The sequence below is a fragment of the Sciurus vulgaris genome (genome assembly GCF_902686455.1).
Source record: "Sciurus vulgaris genome assembly, chromosome: 7".
Lineage (NCBI taxonomy): Eukaryota > Metazoa > Chordata > Mammalia > Rodentia > Sciuridae > Sciurus > Sciurus vulgaris.
In genome coordinates, this window is record NC_136467.1 from 19,439,998 (window position 1) to 19,466,801 (window position 26,804).

Sequence of the window (26,804 nt, forward strand, 5' to 3'; positions counted from 1 at the left end):
TTTGCTGAGAGAAAGCTTTTTAGTTTGAATCTATCCCAGTGGTTGATTCTAGCTTTTATTTCTTGTGCTATGGGAGTCCTGTTAAGGAAGTCTGATCCTAGACCAACAAGGTGAAGATTTGGACCTACTTTCTCTTCTATAATCTGCAGGGTCTCTGGTCTGATTCCGAGGTCCTTAATCCATTTTGAGTTTAGTTTCGTGCATGGTGAGAGATATGGGTTTAGTTTCATTCTGTTGCATATGGATTTCCAATTCTCCCAGCACCATTTGTTGAAGAGGCTATCTTTTCTCCATTGAATATTTTTGGCCCCTTTGTCTAGTATGAGAAAATTGTATTTATTTGGGTTTTTGTCTGTGTCCTCTATTCTGTACCATTGATCTACCTTTCTATTTTGGTACCAATACCATGCCGTTTTTGTTACTATTGCTTTGTAGTAGAGTTGAAGATCTGGTATTGCAATACCCCCTGTTTCACTCTTCCTGCTAAGGATTGCTTTAGCTATTCTGGGTTTCTTATTCTTCCAGATGAATTTCATAATTGCTTGCTCTATTTCTGTAAGGTACGTCATTGGGATTTTAATTGGAATTGCATTGAATTTGTATAGCACTTTAGGTAGTATGGCCATTTTGACAATATTAATTCTTCCTATCCAAGAACATGGGAGATCTTGCCATCTTCTAAGGTGTTCTTTAATTTCTTTCTTTAGTGTTGTATAGTTCTCATTGTAGAGGTCTTTCACCTCTTTTGTGAGATTGATTCCCAAGTATTTTATTTTTTTTTGAAGCTATTGTGAATGGGGTAGTTTTCCTAATTTCTCTTTCTGAAGATTCATCACTTATGTATAAAAATGCGTTGGATTTATGGGCATTGATCTTGTAATCTGCTACTTTACTGAATTCACTTATGAGTTCTAAGAGTTTTCTGGTGGAATTTCCAGGTTCCTCTAAATATATAATCATGTCATCAGCGAACAGGGATAGTTTGAGTTCTTCTTTTCCAATTCGTTTCCCTTTAATTTCTTGGTTTGTCTAATTGCTCTGGCCAGAGTCTCAAGAACAATGTTGAATAGAAGTGGTGAAAGAGGGCATCCCTGCCTTGTTCCAGTTTTTAGGGGAAATGCTTTCAGTTTTTCACCATTTAGAATGATATTAGCCATGGGCTTAGCATAAATGGCCTTTACAATGTTAAGGAATGTTCCCACTATCCCTATTTTTTCTAGTGTTTTGAGCATGAAGGGGTGCTGTATTTTATCAAATGCTTTTTCTGCATCTATTGAAATAATCATGTGATTCTTGACTTTAAGTCTATTAATATGGTGAATTACGTTTATTGATTTCCTGATGTTGAACCAACCTTGCATCCCTGGGATGAAACCCACTTGATCATGGTGCACTATCTTTTTAATATGTTTTTGTATGCGATTTGCTAAAATTTTGTTGAGAATTTTTGCATCGATGTTCATTAAGGATATTGGTCTGAAATTTTCTTTCCTTGATATCTCTGTCTGGTTTAGGTATCAGTGTGATATTGGCTTCATAGAATGAGTTTGGGAGGGTTCCCTCCTCTTCTATTTTATGGAATACTTTGAGAAGTATTGGAATGAGCTCTTCTTTAAAGGTTTTGTAGAACTCGGCTGAGAACCCATCTGGTCCCGGACTTTTCTTTGTTGGTAGGTTTTTGATGACTTCTTCTATTTCATTACTTGAAATTGGTCTATTTAAATTGTTTATGTCCTCCTTGTTCAGTTTAGGCAATTCATATGTCTCTAGAAACCTGTTGATGTCTTCGAAATTTTCTATTTTGTTGGAGTATAGTTTTTCAAAATAGCTTCTAATTATGTTTTGTATTTCAATCCTGTCTGTTGTGATATTTCCTTGTTCATTTCGAATTTTAGTGATTTGGGTTTTCTCTCGTCTTCTCTTTGTTAGTGTGGCTAAAGGTTTATCAATTTTGTTTATTTTTTCGAAGAACCAACTATTTATTTTGTCAATTTTTTGTATTGTTTCTTTTGTTTCAATTTCATTGATTTCAGCTCTGAGTTTAACTATTTCCTGTCTTCTACTACTTTTGGTGCTGTTCTGTTCTTCTTTTTCTAGGGCTTTGAGCTGTAGTGTTAGGTCGTTTATTTGTTGAGTTTTACTTCTTTTATTAAATGCGCTCCATGAAATAAATTTCCCTCTAAGTATTGCTTTCATAGTGTCCCAGAGATTTTGATATGATGTTTCTTTGTTCTCATTTACCTCTAAGAATTTTTTAATTTCCTTCCTAATATCTTCTGTTATCCATTCATCATATAATAGCATATTGTTTAATCTCCAGATGTTGGAATAGTTTCTGTGTTTTACTCTTTCATTTATTTCTAACTTCAATCCATTATGATCTGATAGAATACATGCTAGTGTCTCTATCTTCTTGTATTTGCTAACATTAGCTTTGTGGCATAATATATGGTCTATTTTAGAGAAGGATCCATGTGCTGTTGAGAAGAAAGTGTATTCGCTCTTGGTTGGATGGTATATTCTATAAATGTCCATTAAGTCTAAATTATTGATTGTGTTATTGAGATCTATGGTTTCTTTGTTCAATTTTTGTCTGGAAGATCTGTCCAGTGGTGAGAGAGGCGTGTTAAAATCACCTAGTATTATTGTGTTATGGTCTATTTGGTTTCTGAAATTGAGAAGGATTTGTTTGACATACATGGATGAGCCACTGTTTGGGGCATAGATGTTTTTGATTGTTATAGCTTGCTGATTTATGCTTCCCTTAAGCAGTATGAAATGACCTTCTTTATCCCTTCTGACTAACTTTGGCTTGAAGTCCACATTATCGGAAATGAGGATGGATACTCCAGCTTTTTTGCTGAGTCCATGTGCATGGTATGTTTTTCCCCATCCTTTCACCTTTAGTCTATGGGTATCTTTTTCTATGAGGTGAGTCTCTTGCAGGCAACATATTGTTGGATCTTTCTTTTTAATCCAATCTGCCAGTCTATGTCTTTTGATTGATGAATTCAGGCCATTAACATTCAGGGTTATTATAGAGATATGATTTGGTTTCCCGGTCATTTGGTTCATTTTTTAAATTTTATTTATTTATTTGTTTGACACAACTTGTTTCCTCCTTTATTTGACAATTCCTTTAGGATAATTCCTCCCTTTGCTGATTTGCTTCTTTGTTTTTCATCTCTTCCTCATGGAATATTTTGCTGAGAATGTTCTATAATGCTGGCTTTCTTTTTGTAAATTCTTTTAGCTTTTGTTTATCATGGAAGGATTTTATTTCATCGTCAAATTTGAAGGTAAGTTTTGCTGGGTATAAGATTCTTGGTTGGCATCCATTTTCTTTCAGGGCTTGAAAAATGTTGTTCCAGGCCCTAGTAGCCTTTAGGGTCTGGATTGAAAAATCTGCTGATATCCATATTGGTTTCCCCCTGAATGTAATTTGGTTCTTTTCTCTCACAGCCTTTAAAATTCTGTCTTTATTTTGTATGTTAGGTATTTTCATTATAATGTGCCTTGGTGTGGGTCTGTTGTAATTTTGTGTATTTGGAGTCCTATAAGCCTCTTGAACTTGATTTTCCATTTCATTCTTCAGATTTGTGAAATTTTCTGATATTATTTCATTGAATAAATTGTTCATTCCTTTGGCTTGTTACTCTAGGCCTTCCTCAATCCCAATAATTCTTAAATTTGGCCTTTTCATGATATCCCATAGTTCTTGTAGATTCTGTTCATGATTTCTTACCATCTTCTCTGTTTGTTCAACTTTGTTTTCAAGGTTAAATATTTTGTCTTCAATGTCTGAGGTTCTGTCTTCCAGGTGTTCTATCCTATTGGATATGCTTTCTATGGAGTTCTTAATTTGGTTTATTGTTTCCTTCATGTCAAGGATTTCTGTTTGGTTTTTTTTCAATATCTCTAACTCTTTATTGAAATGATCTTTTGCTTCCTGTATTTGCTCTTTTAACTGTCGATTGGTGCGATCATTCAATGCTTGCATTTGCTCTTTCATCTCACCATTCAGTGCATGCATTTGCTCTTTGATCTCATCGTTTGCTTCTCTGATCATTTTAATTATGTACATTCTGAACTCCTTTTCTGTCATTTCTTCTGCCATGCTGTCATTGGGTTTTATTGATGTAACATCTAGATTTGTTTGCAGCATTTTCTTTCCTTGTTTTCTCATATTGTTCAGGTATCAGTGGACCGCTGAGATATTGCAGATTTCCTCTATTGACTTACAATGTCCCTGAAGATTTCTATATATATCCCCCCTTAGCCTTCAGTAGGCTGAAGTCTTGGAGGAAGTTGATAATGCGGTGCTCCACAAGGAAGCTGCCTCTCTAGGAGTGGTGGCCTTCAGGTGGGGTATAATCCCTGCTAGTGGGCAGAGGTGCCTCCACTTGTTGACCAATGGTCATCCATAGGGGACCTAGGCTGCGGGCTGAGGCAAGGCCTGTTTGGGCCTGAGTCTCTGGTTTTACCGTCCTTGTGGGGAAACCTCACCCGGCAGGGAAGACTCACCCAGTGGGGAGGTCTCGCTGGTCAGTTCCCTCCTAGAGGTTCGCCTCAATTTACAGCTACCGCCTGGGCTGGGCTGCCTTCCTCTGCAAAGTTCCCAGGGGCCCGGCCCTACCTCCTGGGCCTGGGAGCCTCACCCTTCGCAGATGAATCTCCTTAGGCTGCCCCTCCTCAGAGAATCTGCCCTCAGGTCTGGAACCTTTGCTCCGCCCTAAGCCTGTCTCTGTGCGGCTCTTCCACCAAGAAGCCTCCTAGATCCTGGGACCCTGCTCTGCACCTAATCGCCTGGCTATGTGGCCCCTCCTCTGAGCAGCCACCTGGGGCCCCGTACAATCCCTCTGAGACCCAGAGACCCGCCACACGCCTCTTCCTCCAGACAGCCGCCCAGTATTCTGGTGCGGTCACTAGGAGTCCAAGAAACTCACTGCGTGCCTCCTCCTCCCACCAACCACCCATAGCCCTGGGCAATCAATCACTCCGCGTCGAAGTGACCCTCCCTGTTCCTCCTCCTTCTCCAGATAACCCCCCGGGTGTTCAGGAGCGGTCGCTCTGAGTGGCTCTGAATCCACGTGACCTGCTGCACGGGTCCTCTGGGCAACCGCCCGGAGCTCTGGTGCGGCCACTCGAGACCAAGCGACCCACCACACTTCCCCTCCAGGCAGCCCCCTGTGTTCAGCTGCTGGCACTTTAAGTCCAAACAACTCACCACTCGCCTTCTCCTCTAAGCAGCCGCCTGGAGCGCTAATGCAGTCACTGCAAGTCCACACGACCCGCCGCGCTCCTCCTCCTCCTCCTCCTACTCCTCCGGGCAGGCCCCGGGGTTCAGAAGTGGTCTGAGTCCAAACAGCTCGCCACGCAGCCCCTCCTCTGGCAACCGCCTGTAGCTCTGGTGCAGTTACTCCGAATCCAAGCGGCCACGCTCCTCCTCCTCGTCCTCAGGGCAGGCCCCGGTGTTCTGAGTCCACACAGCTCTCCTTGCCACTCCTCCCCTGGGCAGCCGCCAGAGCCCCAGTGGTTGCTCCCTCAGTTTCATTTTGCTGCATACGAATTTTCAGTTTTCCCAGCACCATTTGTTGAAGAAGCTATCTTTTATACATGTATGTTTTTGGCTCCATTGTCTACTAGGAGGTGACTGTATTTATGTGGGTTTGTCTCTGTGTCTTCTATTCTGTTCCATTGATCTACTTGTCTATTTTGGTGTCAATACCATGCCATTTTGTTTACTATAGCTCTGTAGTATAGTTGATGCAAACAGGCAGGAGGAGGTGAAATGTCAAAGAGAGGACAGCCCATGAAGGCTTACACCATTCAAGATAACAGACTCAATGCAGACGTGTCACTCACCTGTCAACTACCATTCCACCAGAATCTCAGAATAACTTAAAAAATAAAAGCAATATCATGTACAAATGGCAAAATAGGAGTTCCACAATCTGGGCTGTGATACATTCCTCAGGGACAGAGGAGAACAGATTGTTGGCAAAACATCAGGGCAGAAAACCCATGATACCAGTAGGATAAACAAAAGGCACCTCAGATCAGAGGTTACCCAGAACCTCTGCAGTGAATCCTAACTCAAAAGCAGCAGAGGCCGGGGAAAGACAAGGTCTGGGACAGTGTGGCAAGAAATGTTTGTGTGGGTAGGTGAGCCAGCCATCCCTCACCATCACATCGGCTGCCTCCAATCTTCACCCTCCTGACAAGGCCTCCATAGTGTCTCCACAGTGTGAACTTTCAACCGGAAGATTACGCATTGGCGATGGAGGAAGAGGAAGAGGAAGAGGAAGAGCAAAGGACATCCAACACTGGATGCACTGATGCCTGACAGGAAGAGGGGTCCTGATGGTCAGAAGGAAAGTCGCCACATCACAGGCTGAATTTCTTCACTCCCTGCACAAGCACCCAAGCCAGGAGACCTCTCCTGGGACTCTAATTATTTCTACAAAATAGGTTCTTTGAGACACAACCACAAAATCTGAGACATACTTTTGTAAGGGCAATTATTAAATTTTATTTATAATTATTTACTTACACATGCAACAGATCCCTCCTCCCACCTCAGAAGCTGACACCTATGCAGGATGAGGTGTCGTTTTTCTATCTTCATGTGAAATAGGGTGCTTGCTAGGTCAGTCAGCTTGGGCTTCCATGCCAAAATTAAAGCTGTGTGCTCATATGAACTTTCCCCAGTATGCATGCTTGGAGAGCGGCAGTTCCTACTATCTCATCCTTTAAGGACATTAAATCTATTGACTCAGGGCCCCATCCTTATGACCTTGTTTAACCTTCATGACTTCCTGTCTTAATCTACTTTCTGCTTCTATACCTGAGAATGGCAATTCATTTTTTTTTTTTTTAAAGCGATTCATTTGGCTTATGGTTTTGGAGGTTAGGAAGTCCCAAAATCCATGCTGGCAGAATCTGGCAAGTCTTCATGATGCCTCATCTCAGAAAGGCAAGAGGGCAGAGAGGGGTAGAGCAAGAGAGGACAGAACCCTGTCTATCACTTATCCCCTCTCACCCTCTCATGATACTGACCCATCCCATCATCATGTCATGAAACCATTCATGAGAGTCTTGGCTTTTAATAGCCTTATCTCAATCCCCATCTCTCCATGCTGTTGCATTGGGTATTCAGCTTCCAGTGCAAGAACTCTGGGGAACACTTTCAATCCATTGCACTTCCTTAGAGGTCTCATCTCTGAATGCATCTGCTGTAGCGGGCAGGGCTTCAACATATGAATCTGGGGGAGATTCAAATTCTCATTTGGCAACATTCTACCCCTGGATCCCAAATTCCTTCTCACGTGCAAAAACACATTCACCCAGTCACAAGAGCTCCGTTTTAAAATCAAAAGTCCAAAGTGTCCCCTGAATAGCATCTGAGCCAGATACAAATGAGCCCTGGGGTAGGATTTATCCTGAGGCAATATTCTCTTCCAGCTGTGAATCTGTGAAACTAGCCAAGATATATGCTTCAAAATACAATCTTGGTGTGGGCATAGGATACACATTCCCATTCCCAAAGGGAGAAATGGGAAAGAAGAGAAGGTGACAGATCCCAAGTAAACCCAAACCTTACAAGGCAAATTTCATTAAATCTTAAGACCTGAGAATAATCCTCCTTAGTTTGCTGTTCTGCCTTCCATGCCTGCTGGGGTGTTAGTGTCACCCCTGGGATCCTGTGGGCTGGCACTGCTGCCTCGGCTGGAGGTCCACCTGGCCTGCTGAAATCAAGGCCTGTGGTGGGAAAAGGGTCCCAGATGACTTTTGAATCCTCTTAGGGCTACTTCTTCCCTACAGTTGAAGGCGCACGTTTGCAGCTGAAAGTTCTGCTGAGTCTTCCTTTTTCTCTCCTCTTCTCATCCCTTCAACATAAACTGTGATATTCTTCTAATATCATCCCAACTTCGATACCCTCAGACTTCTGTTCAGAATATCCTCTCTCATTTTTTCCAATACAAGTGGGCTGACAGTTTTCCGGATCTTTAAGTTCTGGTTTTGTGTGTGTGTTTGTTTCTAACTTGAAAATTCCGTCTTCAGTGCGTCTGTCTCATCTTGAGTTGAAACCTCCTTGGCTGAAGATGCAGTATCATTGTTCTCACGTTCTAACTTCCACAACACTAGAACACAATTCGGTCAATGACTTTGCTACTTAAGTATAAGGTTTTTTGTTTTTTGTGTTTTTTTTTTTTTCTCCAGTTTCAAATGACCTGCTGCTTGTTTCCACCTAGAATCTCAACAGAACAGCCATGAGTGCCCATATTTCTACCAATATTCTGTTTATGGTCATTTATGCATTTTCCATAGTCATGGGACTTCCCCTGCCGCTCTCCTCTGTGCTTTTGGAGCCTCATTAGCATCTCCTACCCATATTTTTTCCCCAGCAATGTGCAATTTTTCCTCCTGTACCTCACAACTCCACTAGCCTCTACCTACTACCCAGTTCTAAAGCGACATCCACCATTTTTATTCAGTTATCACAGCAGCATCACACTCTTTAGTACCCCAAATCTGTATCATAATAAAATGTCGTAGGCTGGTGATTTACATAGGAAACATGTATTTTCTCACAGGTCTGGAACCTGAAGTCTGAGATCAGAGTGGGCGCCGCAGGATTTGTTTCTTAAGAGGGCCTCTTCCTTTCTGACAGCTGTCTCCTCTCTCTTTGTGCACATGGCTTTTCCATGGTATATGTGCAGGGAGGAGGAGAAAGAGACAGACTGACAGACCAACAGCGAGCTCTCTGGAGTCTCTCCTCTTAGGCCATGAATCCTGTCAGCTCAGAGTCCCAACCATATTTAACCTTACTTACTTACTTTCTTACAGGCTTCATCGCCAAATCCAGCAACACTGAGGGTTAGGACTTCAACATAGGAATTTGGAGGGAAGACAAACATTTGGTCTATGAGATTCACACATAAAAAGGTGAGTCAGAGATGTTTATTATTGATAAGTATAATCATGAGTTTTAGGATATCAAGGAAATACCTATTTATCATCTGTCTGTCACCTATCTGCCTACCCACCTACCTATATTTGACCTTTTATTTAATGTTCTACAAAATGCTTCTACCTAGTGTTAATTTTAACAACACACATCATAAAGTACTTTATCTGTCAACAAGATGTATTTATGAGAAAAGATGTTATATACTTACGTTTCTGTTGGAATTGTAAATGGAGTCATTCTATAATTCAAAAATGGACTTGAAATCTCAAGAAACTGTTCAGGCTTCTTAATTACTGTTTCTAAAAAGTAGAAGTTGGGCAATGTGATATACATTTAAAAAGGCTTTCAGGATTGTATGCAGATCTTACCATTAAACATAGTGCTGATTAGATAACTATTTATCCAGCAAATTTCAATAGAGTTAAATTGAAATTTACAAAGATACCTAAGGTCATTTTAATAAAAGAGTTTATGATCTTGCCAATATTAGAGTTCTTTTTTTTTTTTTTTTTCTGTACCTTATTTGCTTTCTAGAGTGTGACATGAAACAATTAAGTCTCAAGGGGAAAAGTTAGCGATGTCTTACAGAAATATTACTTGGCATTTGCTGCTATTTCAAGTATAAGAAAGAATTTTCTATAAAAGAAAGCTTTTTACTAAAATAATGTGTTCCCTTAGTTAACCTCTACAACACAATGGTTTAGGGCTGAGGGAGGGAATGTGACATCTTAGTGAAGGGACAGAAAATGTAATAAAGGTTAAAAAAAGTGTTAGGTGAGAGAGGATGTGTGGACACTCCTAACTCTGAAGCTGATCTAGAAGTAGGAACAAAGTTTGTGCCTTCCATGGTGGATTCTGAAATTGAACATGAGGAAAGGAAGTAAGACTATGACAAGGTATAGACAAATTTTCTCTGATTGTTCTGCTGTTATCCTCCAAAATGATCTCTCTCCCCATTTTTTGGTTAATTTTTACTTTCAATATTGAGCCCAATAGAGAGAATATAGACAATTACATGATGTCCCTAGGAGACACCGCCATTTTGGAATCTCACCAATCATGAGATTACTATCCCCAATTTACAGAGAATACTTACATGGAGTTACACAATGATCAATAGCAAAATCAGAAGACACCTGCACATTCAATGTTCTTCCTTTCATTTTGTTGTTCCTTGTTGCTCTGAATTAACAACTGTTTTCAGTGACTCAATGCATTTAACTAAAGTATAGCATTTAGGAGGCAGACAGGAAGGAAGAGATGAGGGAGGGAAAGGAGGAGTTCTTGGAACTCAAAGCAGCAGATGCACTTTGTTGGTACCAACAAGTCACTCTGAACTCAAATAATATGTGGCAATGTCTGAAAGAATTTAGCAGGAAGGGAAGAGGTGTCTGAGCCTGAACAAAAAACGAATCCACCATTTTTCTTTTCCACTCCAAACAGACATTTTTCTACTCTTTGTTCCTTTCTGGCAAGAATAAAACATATTGTGCTAGAGAAATCTTTGCTACCAGCTGTACTGGCTGTGTCAATGTAGGCAGAGAGCAAATGTGAGGAAAATTACATGGTTACCAGTTGTTATTTATATTTTAAAAATTGTATAAATTATGGTGCAATATGAGAGGCAAGGAACAGGTAAATATTTCAATCTATGTGATTAGTGCAGTTTTAGGATCCTGAGCACCACGGAGTCTTATGATTTATTCTGTGACTGGGATACCGTTCTCTTGTAATTTGCAATGAAATATTACCAATATTTGAAGTGGCAGCAGGAGTTAAAGCAATGCAAAGACGGCCCCACCACCCATTAGGATACAAGGATGAATCTTGGGATCGACCACTGAAGCTTATCTGCTGCTCAGGAGTGATTCCTTTGGTAAATGGCACATGTACGTTCACTATGGCTTTGCCTTCTTTGTTTCACTGTTCATTCAGATGACCTCTGAATAAATCTCCTGCCATAGTTTGGAGGTTGAATGTCCTCTGAAGGCCCTGTGTTAAAGGCTTGGTCCCCAGAATGGCACTTTTGAAAGATGGTGGAACTTTAGTGGTGGAGCCTTGTTGGAGGATATCCCATTGGGGATATGCCCTTTAAGGAGATTGGGGTCCACCGTCTCTTTTCTTCTTCTGTATTGCTTCCTGGCTCATGAGATGAATGGTCTACTTTGCCAGGTGTTCTGAGCATGATGGTTCCAGAGAGTACCAAACCAATGGGGCTACTCAATTTTAGACTGGAATCTTCAAACAATTAACCAGAACAAACCTTTCCTCCTTATAAGTCAATTGCCTCAGATATTTAATTGTAGTAATAGAAAGTTAATTACTAATGCAACCTCTGATGCAATAACCTACAGAAAATTATATGTTACTGAATTAAAAGAATTATGAAATAATGAACTACTAGACAAACCAAAAGGAAAACATGCAAAATCAAGGAGAGGGACACCAAAAAGAACATACAAATATCTACTTTTTGAACAAAGATAATTTAAGCTTCTTGGAGTGAAAAAAAAAAAAATTAAGTGTATGTAATAAATACACATCTATGTCACACACACACACACACACACACACACACACACACACACAATCCAAAGCATCCTGGTTCTTTATCATCCTTTATGCTAAATTAGCTATGAGAAGAATATGTGGAATAACCATAGACAAATATGAATTATCGTTTTATGCCTCAATTGTTTAAATATTAGTGTTTCTTTTTAGAATTCCCTCCCCTCATGCTCATGTTTTTGCTTTAAAATTGATTTTTCGCTTTGCATGCATGGGACAAAAAAATACAATAGGAATGAAAACTTGTAGAGAACAAAAATTTGGAGACGTGAAGACATGGATTGGGAGGAATTTAAAAATGAATTGTGAGAATAAAACCACAGTGTGGGAACACACCCCTCCCTATCCTCAGTGCATGTGAACCTATTAATTTCTGAGGACGACTCTCATTCACTGTCTGTATGACAGTATTAACTTGGGAGTCACCTCATGGTAGAAGTTCTATTCCTATAGGAGTTCTAATTATAAATCAAATATTATAACTCGAAGATTATGTTCTACATGATAGTCTGTGGTGATTTTCCTATTAGAAATTTACTTCAGAGGCTTGATATACTCTATTTAGTTTCCTTATTACTTACCACAAGCTACTTTCCTACCACGCTAAGAATAACAGCACCATCAAAGAGAGAACTTGATCTGTCTGGTCAATTTAGAAATGAACCAAACTGCTTGGTTTCTAAGATGTAGAGATTTAATTCTTTAAGGACATAAAATGTAGATAGAAAATTCAAGTAGGTTTTAGGAGCAATGTGGGTGTCTGACCTCAACATTCATCTTTCACCACAAAAGAAATGATTACACTTTTATGAAGAGAACTGGTAGTTGGAAACATTTCAGGACAACACGACACTACCTTGAGCTTCATCTGTTATGACCGTCTCTTTTTGTTGGCGGATGAGCTTCCAGCGGGGTACAGGAGGTGGTTTGGGTGGTGCCAGAAGGGGACATGACCTGCTTCGCGTCACCAGCACAGGATGGCTACAGATATGGGAGAGTCCATATTCTCTAAGTTTCTCAGCAGAATCTGCCTAGGAAATGGAAAGAAGACTCAAAAGGATTCCTGCAATCATCTCCAGCTTTAAAACAGTACTTTAGTCAATATTTAAAAAATGCTATCGCCATGATACTGGTAATTTAAAAATTTAACCACCCATTTTTTTTACCTCCTTTATTATAAGCACTATCACCATTTATATTTCTTTCCATCCTTTAAATTTGGGGGTGAGGGGCTAATGTCCTTATTTGAAAATAAGAGAAATTAGAACTAGAAGATACCTTTCAGTTCTAAAAGCTTAAGATCCTCATGAGACAGCAAAAATCTTAACCACTTCAGTCATTGTCCAAAACTTTCAGCCATTACTTTTAGAGGTTCAAATTTGAATTCTAGTGTTTATTATGCAAAAAAATGTCATCCCTGGCCTAATGTTTCCCCTGGGGGAAATCTCCCCCAGTTAGCCATGACCTTGGTGGCATTCATGCAAGTGCAGGGGACACAGACTGCCCTGCCGGATGCTCAAATGCTCAGCTCTCCTGAAGCCACTCTGCTTTGGAATAATTCAGAATAATATTTAAGCAGACTTGGGTTCCTGATTACTGCTTAAAATATGCCACAAGAAATAAAGAAGTGTGTGAAAGCTGAAGTTATAAACACACACACACACACACACACACACAATGTAAAGTACTAGTCCAAATAACACATGTGTACCATGGCTAAATTCTGACTTTCACAGCTTGCTTTAACATTTAAAGTGAAATAAGATGAAATATTAACTACATTAAAGTTGATTTTGCCAATAACTCTTTTCCTTCCTTATAATTTTGCATTATTGATTTCAAATGGAATAACTGTAACTGAGACTCTAAATTTATAAAACGGTCATTTAGACTAGCACCTGAAATCCACCCATCAGCCTCTTCCAAATTACTGCTTCAGCTGGAACCTGCCTTGCTCTCAGTACTCAGGGCTCAATCTCTGCTTCTCCAAGGCACCAAACAGGTGGGGGCACCCATGAGCTAGCAGCAGGGGAACCATCCTAAGAAGGAGCTACTCAGTGAGTCCAGCAGAGTCACAGAAAATATCATAAATATTCAAAATAAAGAGAAGTGACTCGATGTTCTTAAAACTGGCCTAATTAAGAAGTAAATTCTTTTTTCTATTTTTAATTAGATTTTAGCAGTTTAGCGAAAAAATTCAGAAATTTCTGTAACTATGTCTTAAAGTAGCTTTGAAAAACTTTTCTAGAAGATCTGAAGTCTAAACTTTACCCCTACAACTTTAACTGTCAGGTTTTCTAAGTTTTCATGAATTAAGTCAATGCTTTCAAGTACTCCTTTCAATGAAATTTATGGGAGATTTGAGGTCATTCAATAAAAAGGTGCCTCATATAGTATGTAGAAGGTGTAGCACTAACTAAAAGAATGTATGTATAATATATCAAAATACGTTCTATTGTCATGTACAACTAAAACGAAAAAACAAATAAAAATAAAAAAGGTGCAGTACCATGAAAGTTACACTTCAATAGTGTCAAAAATAAGAGGTCAGGGGATGGGGTTGTAGCTCAGTAGCAGAGCGCTTGCTTAGCATGTGTGTGGCACTGGGTTCTATCCTCAGTACCGCATATAAATCAATAAAATAAAGGTCCATTGACAACTAAAAAAATTTTTTAAAAATAGAGGTCAGACTCAAAGAAGTATTCAATTCAATAAACTGAACATTTTTGCAAGTGATATTTTTAGCCTACCTATCCTAATTTCTCCTTATTTTTGCAACCAGCATTTGAGTTTATAAAGTCTTTCTTTTCTTGAATGGTAGAACATTTGACAATAAAATGATTTTAAGTATTTTGAAAATGTAAAGTACTAGTTCAAACAACAAAGTATGGTGTTAGTACCTACGTGTTACTTGAATAATCTGCTGGAGTACCAACTTACTTAAGCATGAGAAATTTTAAAAAGACAATTTATAATTTTTCATTTTATTTTCAACATACTGCACGGTGATTCTGATTTATGTAAAACAATGCTATTAGTAAGAGTTTGATGTTAAAAAATTTTATTAAAGAATTCAAAGTTTCTTGGATTAATATTGGGGCAGACAGGGATTTAGAATAGTGCTTGAAACACTGAGCAGGTACTCAAATATTTACTGAATAATTAATGGCCAACACTTATATTAGACATTTCCTTTTCTAAACTCCTTTTACTCTTCTACCCCATTTCATTTCAAACTTTCTGAAGGAAGAAGCAGAGGTTTTGGCAGGCGGAGGAGGCTTTCCTAAAACTCCTAAATCATCCATCGAAATAAAACTAAAACCATTTAGAATCTCCAAGGGGGGAGGATGCTAAATAGTGTAGGGTAATTCCTGATGCCTTGCTCCCTTTCAAGATTTGTTCTTGTTTCTCTTGTCACCTTCTTCACTTCTTTAATTAAATGCAAGTTATTAACTGTGTTTTGCTTGATCTCATTGTCTTTGGGGCTATGATGTTTAGTAATGTTCTCCAGTTAACAAAAATTTCATTAGGAAAGAGAGTGTTTCCTAAAGGCCTATTATTAAAACATTATATCTCTATTATATCTGATATTTACCAAGGAAACTAAATCAGCCTCATAGCCAGCTAACCTAAAAGAATCAGCAGGCAAGCTAAGAGAAGCATGAGCTTCATATGACCATCATAGTCTGGAGGGCAGGTTAATTACTGTTACATTTGCTGTGTTAATTGCAGCTACCTTGACACCTTACACTATTTCAACATCCAAAGGGCAGATTTATTTATTTATTTTTACTGACTGCATTTTGATTCATTGTGCACAAATGGGGTACAACTTTTTATTTGTATGGTTGTACACAACGTAGATTCGCGCCATTCGTGTAATCATACGTGTACATAGGGTAATAATGTCTGTCTCACTCCGCTATCTTTCCTTCCCCCCAATCCTCCCAGCCCATTTCTATCTACACCATCTAAAGTTCTCCATTCTTCTCTTACCTGCCCCCACCACCCCCTGTCATGTATCATCATCCATTTATCAGAGAATACATTCAGCCTTTGGGCTTTTGAGATTGACTTATTTCGCTTATCATGATATTCTTCAATTCCATCTATTTACCAGCAAATGCCATAATTTTAGTCTTCTTTATGGCTGAGTAGTATTCCATTGTGTATGTATACCACAGTTTCTTTATCCATTCATCTGTTGAAGGGCATCTAGGTTGGTTCCACAATCTAGCTATTGTGAATTGAGCAGCTATAAACACTGATGTGGCTGCTTTACTGTAGTATGCTGATTTTAAGTCCTTTGGGTATAAACGAAGGAGTGGGGTAGCTGGCTCCAAAGATGGGTCCATTCCAAGTTTTATCAGGAATCTCCATACTGTTTTCCAGAGTGACTGCACCAATTTTCAACTGCACCAGCAATGTAAAAGTGTGCCAAAGGGCAGAGTTATAAAGGTCTTTAAGTCCTGACTTCCACTCACAACTCCAGCGGCCTTTCCCAAGTCTTGCTTTCCAAGCTATTTGACTTCCGGTAGTTCCCTGAACCCAGTGGGGTCTCTTTCACCCCAGCCTTTCCAATAAAAGATGCCCTCGGCTTTCTTGTTTACCTGCATTACTTCTCAAGGTCCCAGCTTAAACTGTTAGTTTCTCCTGGGAGAAGAGTTCTCTGGCGATCCATTGGAAAACCCACACTTGTGCTTAGTCTTCTCCATTGATCTTTTTTCACTCATTCATTCAAAATTCATTTGCCCAAAACTCAAAAAAGAAAAAACAAACAAAAAACCCCAAACAAACCCACTTGTGCAGCTACGTCTACCATGAAGCAGGCTCCTCATGAGCCTTGGATTAAGACAGTTTTCTAATTTTGTTGGTAGTATTTACTTAATTGTCTGCCTTCCACATCAGACTCTAAGCTTTGCGAGGAGAGGGTTGGCCAACTTGCTCACTTGGTGTCTTTAGGACATAGCACATTGTTTAACATATAATAGATAATTAATAAATAAACTGAATTAATAAGTGAATGCAAAGATGTGCTGCTAGATATATTTTTTCTTTTAAATTCAAAATTAACTTTGTGTTTAAATCTTGGTTTCTCAGCAGTACCATCAGTTCCAGAGGGTTCCTTTGCATACTGTTTGTTTTTAGGTAATGCACCCATCCTAGGTCTATAGGTTGAAGTCTTTAAAGGAGTCTGAGTACCTCTCAAGACAGGAGGCCACAGCACTCTCCAAAACGTGGCTAGTGTTCTTTAGTAGTGCTAATCATCTTTACTCTGGAATATCTGAGCCAGCCAATGCTAGTGCCAGGAAAAGAGGCAAAGAAAAATATCGGGGCTGAGGTGGCCTGCCCTAATCTCAGCAAATGACTTGGTTTGAGAAAGAAGTCAAAGCACGCTTGGACTGTTGAGTTACTGATTTTAAGATGAGTGTAGATTTCTGATTCTGCTATTGAACTACGGCTAGTCACAATTTCACTTTAAAATCAGAGAAACTGCTTCTATCCCTCTACTCAAAATGGCACGCTGTGCCTGATTATTTTTATGATGTTATCACTGCTATGTGGTATGTTTTTGCTATCAGAAATGGCTCTATCAAAAAAAAAAAAAAAAAAAAGAAAGAAAGAATGAGGAGGAAGGAGAAGAACAACAAGTGGAAGGAAAAGAGAAGATAAAAATAACATCATGCTCCCAAGCTAATCTAAAAGACAAATATAGTACAATATGTATAACAAAGTACAATAAATAATAAAGTACAATAATAAATAAATATAATAATTATATCATAAATAAAGTACAATACAATAAATAAAGTACAATAATCAGTATCCAGTTGGAATATTTACATTTCAAGTGAATTTTCATTAAAGTTTTAAAGCTCAGTTCTTTCTAACTAGCCAGCAAATATTTACATGCACTTAGGTCACTGTAACACCTAATCTTATACTTTAAGGTAGTGACTTTAGAATGAAGGGAATCTTAGCAATGAAGTATTAGATGTCTAAAGTCCCCAAACAGTATTTGGACCCAATACATCCTAAATGCAAAACAGCATTTGTCAAAATATATTGTATAGAAACTTGATAGACTTTACTATTACCAGGGAAATAGAAAAAAAAAATTCCCTAATAACAAAAGATAGCTTAAAAATTATACAACTGCATAATATTATGCATCCATATTTAGTCAAAAATTATATTGACTAAAATGTAATACCATGAGAAAAATGCTAATAATGTATTGTTAAATGAATAACTGGTTTCTATCTATAAAAAAGTATACAGAGAATACATGCATACAAGAAAATCAAAGGATATGAGCCAGTATGTCAGCAGTGTCATTGCTTAAGCATTTATACTATGAATATTGTAATTATTACATTTGACTATGTTTTCTAAATTTTCTACAGGTTTACTAAATTTGAAAGAAAACAAGCAAGTAGCATTTACTTTGTATTATTTTATCATACAAGGAAGTTCATAAAGTGACTCTCCAGCCTGAGTGTGGATTCATCTGAATCATCTGATGTTAGGAGAATATGTGTGGCCTATTTATTTATGGGAAGTTCATTGATCAGTATCCAGGAATGATGTGTATCATTTTCACTGACATAGATAATAACAATATTTAAAACTAAAATGTGACTATATTTTTCTTCTCTTTTTTGGATAATCAGAATTGTAACCACCTAAGATAATTTTGGATGTGCCAAGTCCCCTTAGGTCAAGGAATCCCCCCATCTCCCATGCCACATATACACACCTTAAATAATACTGCATTTTTTGGTTTTGAATGCTTACCATCTTCTCTAATGAAAAAATCTTGTTTTCGAACAAATAGAGAGGCGTAAAGGTAGCATAAACAGCCATGTGAGGGGATTGCATTCCTGAAGAACCTGTAAAACAGACATGGTAGCAAGAAAATCCTAATAAAAATGCATCTAGATGGTCAGTCACGTTCTCACTGTGCCTCACGTGGCCTCACGTGGCCTCACGTGGCACAAGCATGGGGAAGGAGGAAGAGAGAGGGAGGGAGGGAAATATGTCGTCTTCCTCTTTTTATGACACCAGTTTCTCTGAATTAGGGTACCACCCTTGTGACCTCATTTAACCCTAACTACTTCCTAAAGGAATTATTTCCACATAGAGTCAAATTGGGGGTTAAGGATTCAATACTTGGACTTGGGGGAGACACAATCCCTACTGTAACCTTCTGCCCTCTGCTTTTCAAATGTATGCCCTCCTCACATGCAAATGACATTCATCCCATCCCCCAAGCACCAAAAATCTTAGCCGACTTCTACCTCAATTCTAAGTCCAAAGTCTTGCTTAAATAGCATCTAAATAACATATGGCTAAGACTTAAGGCATGATTCATTGCTCCAGAGCTATGACCCTGTGACACACAAGGTACATGCTTCCAAACACAATGCTGGGGCAGGCAAAGGAAAGTCATCCCCATTCCTAAAGGAAGAAACAGGAAAGGAGGAAGGAGGAAGGAGAGATGGGTCCCAAGTAAGTCTAAAACCTCACAAGGCAAAGTCCAATAGCTCTAAAAGCTTTAGGACAGTCTTTGGCTGAATGCTCTGCCTTCTGGGTCCACTGTTACCTAGAGCTCTAGGTGGTGGCCCCACACACTCATGAAGATACTGCTAGGAGTACGCACCTGCTCTTTGCAGGGCGAACCTGACTTACTGAAACTGAGAAAGTTAGCCTACCCTCTGAGGTTGGGTGGAAAGAGTGTTGCTCCCTGGGCCTCAGATGAGAGTGGAAGCCCTAAGTACCTATGAATCACTTTGGGGGTCTTTCTTCCCTTTTCTTGGAGGAAAATGGATTTTCATTTTCAAAGCCAGATAGCTCTGTTGTTCTGTTCTGTAGAATTCTGAAATCCAACAGCCTTATTTTAATCCATCCTGTTTTCTCTATTCCCTTAGTTCAAAGTAGTATTGCCTCTGTGGGTACATGTCCATTTGTATTCCTGATCTTTACTGAGATGACTCGTCCTCTGCTAATCTCCTTACAGAAGGATTGTCCACACACCCTTGGTGTTGTTTCCAAAACAAATTCTCTCTCTCTCTCTCTCTCTCTCTCTCTCTCTCTCTCTCCAATAGAGACTGAGAATTTCCAAACTGAGAATTTCCAAAATCTTCAAGGTTTTGTTTCTTTTTGCTTCATAATCCCTCTTTTCTCATCTCTTACTACATGTAGTAAACCAAGCCTCACCTTCAGTATTTTTTTGCTTAGAAATCACTTCACATAAATATTTAATATTATTGCTTTTACATTTTAACTCCTAGACTACATTTTATCCAAAACACTAGACTACATTTTATCCAAGTTCAATACCATGTAGCATTGTCTTTCCTCCAGTTTCCAATAACGTGTTCTCCCTTTCTATATGATATCTCAAAAGTAGAGAAGCACCTTTAAAAGCCACCTTACTACTGAAAGTCTCTTCAACCAAAAGCAGTATATAGATTCAGTGCCCTCTCCACCAAAATTCAAATGATGTTCTTCACAGAACTAGAGAAAACATTCCTAAAATTCATTTGGAAGAATAAAAGACAGAATAGCCAAAGCAGTTCTAAGCCAAAAAGCAATACTGGAGGTATCACAAGACCTGACTTCAAATTATACTACAGAGCCATAGTAACCAAAACTATGTGGTACAAGCATAAAAACAGTTACATAGACCAACGGAACAGATAGAAACAAACCCACACAGATAGAGTCATCCGATCCTTGACAAAGGTGCCAAAAACATACATTGGAAAAAAGACAGCCTTTTTAACAAATGGTGCTAGAAAAACTGGTTATCCATATACAGAAGAATGAAACTAGAGTTGCACAAAAGTCAACTCGATGGATTGAAGACCTAGAAATTAGACCAGAAACTATGAAAACTCATAGATGAAAATGTCGCGTCAGTACACCAACATATAGGCACAGGTAATGCCTTTTTCAATAGGACCTCTAAAGTTCAGAAATGGTGCCACATGTTAATAAATGGGATAGCATCGAATTAATAAAGCTTCTGCACAGCAATAGAAACCATTAAGTTTGTGAAGATAAAACTTACAGAATGGGAGAAAATCTTTGCAAGCTACTCTTCTGACAGAAGATTGCTAACCAGAATATATATAGAACCTAAAAAAACAGCAACAAATAACCCCAAAATAACCCAATTGATAATGGTAAATTAACTAAACAGACACTTTTTAACAGAAGAAATTCAAAGAGCCAACAAATATATTTTCAAAATTGTTCAATATGATTAGCAATTAAAGAAACCCAAATCAAAACTGCATTGAGATTTCATCTCTCTCTGGTTAGAAGGGTCGCCATTAAGAATAGAAACGATGGGCTGGGGACATAGCTCAGTTGGTAGATTGCTTTCCTCGAAAGCACAGGCCCTGGGTTCAATCTCCAGCACTGAAAAAAAAAAAAAAAAAAAAAAAAGAAAGAACAATGCTGCAGAAGATGTGGAGAAAAAGGATCACTTTTACACTGTTGGCAGGATTGTAAATTAGTACAACCACCATGGAAAATAGTATGAAGTTTTCTCTAAAGAATAGCAAGGGAGTCATCAAATAATGTAGTTAGACCACTCCTCAGTTTTTATCACAAAGAATCAAAGTCAGTATAGCACAGTGATGCATGCACGTTCATGTTTATAGCAGCACAATTCACAATCATCAAACTATGGAATCAGCTTAGGTTTCTGACAACGGATGAGTGGATAAAAAATGTGGCATATATACAGAATGGAGTTTTATTTAGCCATAAAGAAATGTAAAATTATGTCATTTTCAGGAAAATGGATGGAACTTGAGAACATTTTGTTAAGCAAAATTAGCCAAACTCAGAAAGTCAAGGGTCATGTGTTTTGTCTCATATGTGGAATCTAGAGAGGAAAAAGGAAAAGAAAGTCAGAGCAGGGGAGAAATCTCATGAAAATCAAAAGGAAATCAGTAGCACAAAGGAAAGGGACCAAGGACTAGGGGGAGGGAGGAAGGATGGGCAAGGGGAAATACTGGGGAATGGTATTAGCCAAATTATATTGTGTGCATGTATAAATATCTAACAATATATTACATATACACGTTTATAAACAACAATAATGCACCAATAAAGATGTGGGGGAAAGGGACTTTCAAGGTATTCTTGGCTGTTTCTAGAAGACACCTCAAAACTCTTCCAGTCACTACCCATCACAGTTACAAGGCTACCTCCATATTTGGAGGTATTTGTTACAGCAGTACCCAACTTTATGGTACCAATATCTGTATTAGTCAGGTGTATCCAGAGAAAAAGAACTACTATGAAATACATAAAAGGAGATTTATTATGAGGAATTGGTTCATGTGATCACAAAGGCTGACAAGTTCTAAGTATAGTTCCTCTCTGGAGACCAAGAGACTGGAGTCCCAGGAAGAGCCAGAGTTTCACTTTGAGTCTGAAGGCAATCAGGCAGCAGGAATTTTTTCTTATTGGGGGACAGCCAGCCTTTTTCTACTGAGGCGTTTATCTGATTGCATGAGGTCCACTAGCATTCAATCAGGCAGTCTATTTTACCCAGTCTACTCTCTTAAATATTAATGACTCCCAATCAAATATCTGGTTTATTACATGGTTCAGTGAAGCTGACTCATAAAATCAACCACCACATTAACTCTCTCCTAAATTCTGATTTAAAAATCTTTAAGTTTAAAAGTATTTTGGTTCAAATTATATTCCATATTTGCACATTACACACTGGAAGTTTTTATGTCTTTCCTAAAATTTCTTAAAGCTAAGTATTTAATATTTAGGAATGACCTTTAATGTCATTCACGCTTCTAGACTCTTTACCATATTAAAATAAAGTTTGATAAAGATTCTAGTATTTTGAGAGAACATCTCCCATTGATTTTATAGTATTGCATAATAAAATCTATGGAAACATGGGAATTCTAAATTAGGTCATAGAAAAAAATAACTTTAGAAATATGGGGTAAAGAATATGGTGTAAACACATAGCTATTAATAATGTTGATGACAAAAAAATATGCTTTAAATTCTCTGACAATAACCTTTTAATGGGATTGCAATGTTTGATGTGAAACTATTAAAAACATCAGCATTTATTCAGGGGTAAACTTCTAAATATTTGATAAGCAGTATATCATGGCCCAAACAAATCAAATTGAAGTTGCTTATAAATACTGGTATTGCAGTGTTGGGGCTATCATCTTATCACTAACTTATAAATTCTGGGTAGCAATGTAACAAAAATAGGATATTTTGAGCTAAAATGTTACATCTTATAAAAGGGATTCCAGTCCCAGAAAGTCCCCAAATATGTAAAACAGCACTTTTGTGTACATACTAAGTGTCTTGCTTTGTTTTTATGCTTCTACAGCAGAATACCTGAAACTGGGTAATTTGTAAACAACAAAAATTGATTCCTTCACAGTTCAGGGGCTGGGCAGTCTAAGATGGAGGAATTGACGTACAGTGATTGTCTTTTTGCTGTAATATCCCATGGCAAAAGCATAAGGGCAAAGACAGGATTAGAGAGAAAAGAGGGCCAAACTCCCCTTGCAGGGTAGTCTTGCGACCACCCGCCCACTTCTGCAATAATGCCATTAATCCATCTGCTCCACCCTCATGGCCTAAATCACTTCTCATTAAGCCTCACCTCCTTAAACTGCTGCATAGTGATCAAGTTTCCAAATCATGATCTTTGGGGGACGCATTAACAATGGCACTAAGTATTTAGGAAAAGAGAGAAGGTTCATAATTTTCATAAGATTCTCAAAAGAGTCCATTAATGAAAAAAGATAAAGGTATTTGTAAAGTCTCAGACAATTCATATTTGGTCCATTATCTCTCTGTAAATATGTATCTGATTCCATAATACTAATTTCTTATATCATTAGGGAAAAAAAGTACTTTCAGAAGATCTTAGAGGCAAATATTTGGATCCAGGAGCTCTGCATCTTTTAAAGAACAATTCATTTCATAGACCACAGAATGTTCTTATTTATCTTTCCAGATGTCGAAGTAGTGCTTCAAGGAATTGAAACTAATGTATACAATCAAGTCTAATAATTGATGAAGAAATTTAAGGGGGAAAAAAGACCCACTTTAGGATAAAGAGATGACATTTAAAATCCTAACCTCTAAAACTGCCTTAAAATATTTTTACAGTCTTTATGAGTCGTGCATGTTCTAAAACTGCCTGGCTAATTACATGTATTTCATTGCTTAGGAGGATTTTGCCACATTGGTATAATTTTGATGTTGCAATTTAATGCACCTCTTCTTATTCCCTACATTTCAGTAGGCTCTGCTATAAAATATGTAAGATTGCTTAAGTATCACTTTTATCATTCATTTCATTTTAATGCTAAATATTCACTGCCTTAATAAATAACAATTTCAGCCTTGAAACAATGATTCACAGTGAACGAACTCCAATTTACTACATGACTACTGCGAATCCCTAAGGGATATTTGTCTAAGATTATAAATCTTTTTTTCAGTGGCATATGAAGTCAACTTTTTATAATGGCTAGCTTTTATTGAAGCCTCGCGCGATGGTAAGCATTTCACATGGACATGACTCATCCATAGGTAGATTGCAAGCAGTGCTTCACGGCTCCCTGTTGTTCCCCATCCTGGTTCTGCCATCTTCAACACTATATCCTTAACCACACCAAGTGAGCAAAGGGGAACTTCGCACAGGAGTATTTCAGCAGTCAACTGGTACATAAGTGGTGCACATTGCTTCTGTTCCTGTGCCATGGGTAGAACCCAGTCACTGGCCACATCTTACTTCAACAGAGGCTGGTAAAGTACAGCATAACTATGTTCTCAGAAGGAAAATGAAGTTATGAACAGCCAACACAATTTCTCTCACAGTCAGAAAATATTCAGCCTTACTATTCAGCAAGACATATTCTAATCTTACTGATCGAAATAAAATTTTTTAAAGTTACCATGTTATTGAGCTATTTTACATTACTAAACAAATTCTAAGTTATCTTGTAATTAATAAGTTCACTTTGGAATTCAAAGCTCTACTATTTCTGATACTTCTCAAATATTAGAATGGTCTGATTTACTTGTTTTTCTAGAGCTTCAGTGTTTTAAATTAATGTTACAATTTGAATTCAATTGTCCTTTTAAGTTATATTTTAAATTCAGTCATTTAGAGAATAAGTGTTCAACAAATTTTAAAGCTGGTAATATTATCAGTGTGAACTCTGGAACAGCGCTCTGCTCCCTGGGTTCACAAAGCCAGCTTACACTTCATTTAGAATTCCTCCAAGAGAATAGAGTCAGTGCCAAGAAGCTGCCCCCTGTGCCAGGGCAGAGGTCTGCACAGGGTCCTCTCCCCAGAGTTTTATAGTTGCTAATGGTCAGTAACTATAATATGGCTCCTATTCTCCTTTTTTCTTGGTGGAAGCTTATATTGCAGTTCTTCTGTCCCTCTTCACCAACACATTAGCTATGGGGGTGGACACACATGGGCATGGGTAGAAGCACTTGTGTATAAGCACATGACTTGGAGATCCTGGACTTTGAACTAGATGAAATTACTAAATACCAATTTAGTTGGTAGGGGTTGAACATATTATATATGTGGGAAGAAGAGTGATATATGGACACCTGGTGATCAAGGAAATGGAATGTGATGATGATTGATGGTTTTCCACCAAGTGGTTCCCTCTTTCTCCAAAACATTCAGCTAAACTCTATTTCCTGACTGCCCTTAGAGTTAGGTGAGCCATGGACTTCTATCATAGTCAGAAGGTGGTCACTTGCCATGCATGATACAGTTAGTTCTGCCCCTAAAAATGCACACCTGCAGAGTTCTAGGTTTTTCTCCTTCTTCTGGTATAGAAATTCAGAATCCATGTTGTTGACGTTGTCAGAGACATAAGAAATAAGGAGGCTGAGTGTTTCAAACACCATTTAGAAAAGAGCTTCTTGTCAATCATTAACACAGATCTTTGATTTTATGTAATTTAGAAATATTGTTTAGAAATATTGTTAGTTACCTTAATGAATACATTTGCTCTAAAATAACAAAATTTAAAAATCTTAAATACCACATAAAGTTATTAGGGTATGTATTAGATATATAAATGTAATATATACCTATTTGTGTAAACATGAATAAACATCTACATGATTTCTAACACCTCAAAACTATATATTCTTTACAGCATTTTAAAACTTTGAGTGCCATCTTATTATAATGACATCTGTGATAAATGAGCTACTTTTGGAAAAATCAATAAAATAGGGGTCCTTCATGTTTTTCATGATTTCTCAGTTACCTATAACATATTACACTGTTAGTTGAAATATAAATAATATAAATGTCATGTTATTTTTTTCTCATAGAGTTTGAATTGTAAGTTGGCTACCTTTTGAATGCTCAGGGTCCCTGCATAATGTCTTATAAGTAAAACCAAAAATAGCTGATTGAAGGGAATGAATTTTAACAATACCACCCCCCAATCTACTTACATTTAACTGTGTGGGAGAAGGAAGTTCATATGGCCACTCTCTTTTATTTATGGTAGATGCAATCCTGTAGAATTCATTTTAACACGGTATCTTGTCTTATACACATTTCAGAGTTAACAAACACTTCAGCGATAAGTATAGTAAAATGTAGCTTTACCCACATGTACTAAGCATGCTACTTGGACTTTAGAATTTAATTCTCAGAGAAGCCCTCACAGATACCATGCTACTGATATACGGAGAATAATTCTGATTTTAAGGAGGCTCCATCGCTTGCCTGGTGCTCACACCTTCCGTGAATGATCTGACTCAGGCAGTGGCTCCACAGTCCAAATCACAACCACATTCTGTATGTTGACATGACCTCAACTGTGGTCCAATGGAAAACAGGCACCTTTACCTTCATTTTCACAAAGAAAGATACTCAGAGCAAATTTTAGCCATTTGTACAAAGATGAACTTTGATAATGTGATGTTTCCCACTGTCAGAAAATATTACTTAAGGCATCAATACAAGAAAACAAATTTTAATGTAGAATTAAAGATGGGGTAACTAGTGACTGTTTTCTCTACCACACCACTGGGCTTGTTTTAGTAAAAAATCAGAGGCCATAATTATTAAAGCGTTCTCATAGAAATCATTATAATATATTAAGGAAGAAGACAAAATGAAAATAAATCAGATAAAGCACAGTGCTGGGGGCAAAGGACATGTTTTCAACCATGTAATGAAGGATGAGCT

At 38.0% G+C, this 26,804-nt stretch overlaps 1 protein-coding gene across 3 annotated transcripts in view; it reads right to left on the reverse strand.

Annotated features, from left to right (window-relative positions):
- ADGB (androglobin) overlaps window positions 1-26,804 on the reverse strand; it is a 182,801-nt gene that overhangs the window by 115,494 nt on the left and 40,503 nt on the right. For all 3 annotated transcript variants that reach the window (XM_079146817.1, XM_079146816.1, XM_079146815.1), the window contains 3 exons: window positions 18,341-18,435; window positions 12,399-12,573; window positions 9,183-9,273 (listed from right to left, as the gene is read on the reverse strand). In XM_079146817.1, coding sequence (XP_079002943.1) covers window positions 9,183-9,273; window positions 12,399-12,573; window positions 18,341-18,435 — 361 coding nt within the window. The remainder of the gene's footprint in view (window positions 1-9,182; window positions 9,274-12,398; window positions 12,574-18,340; window positions 18,436-26,804) is intronic.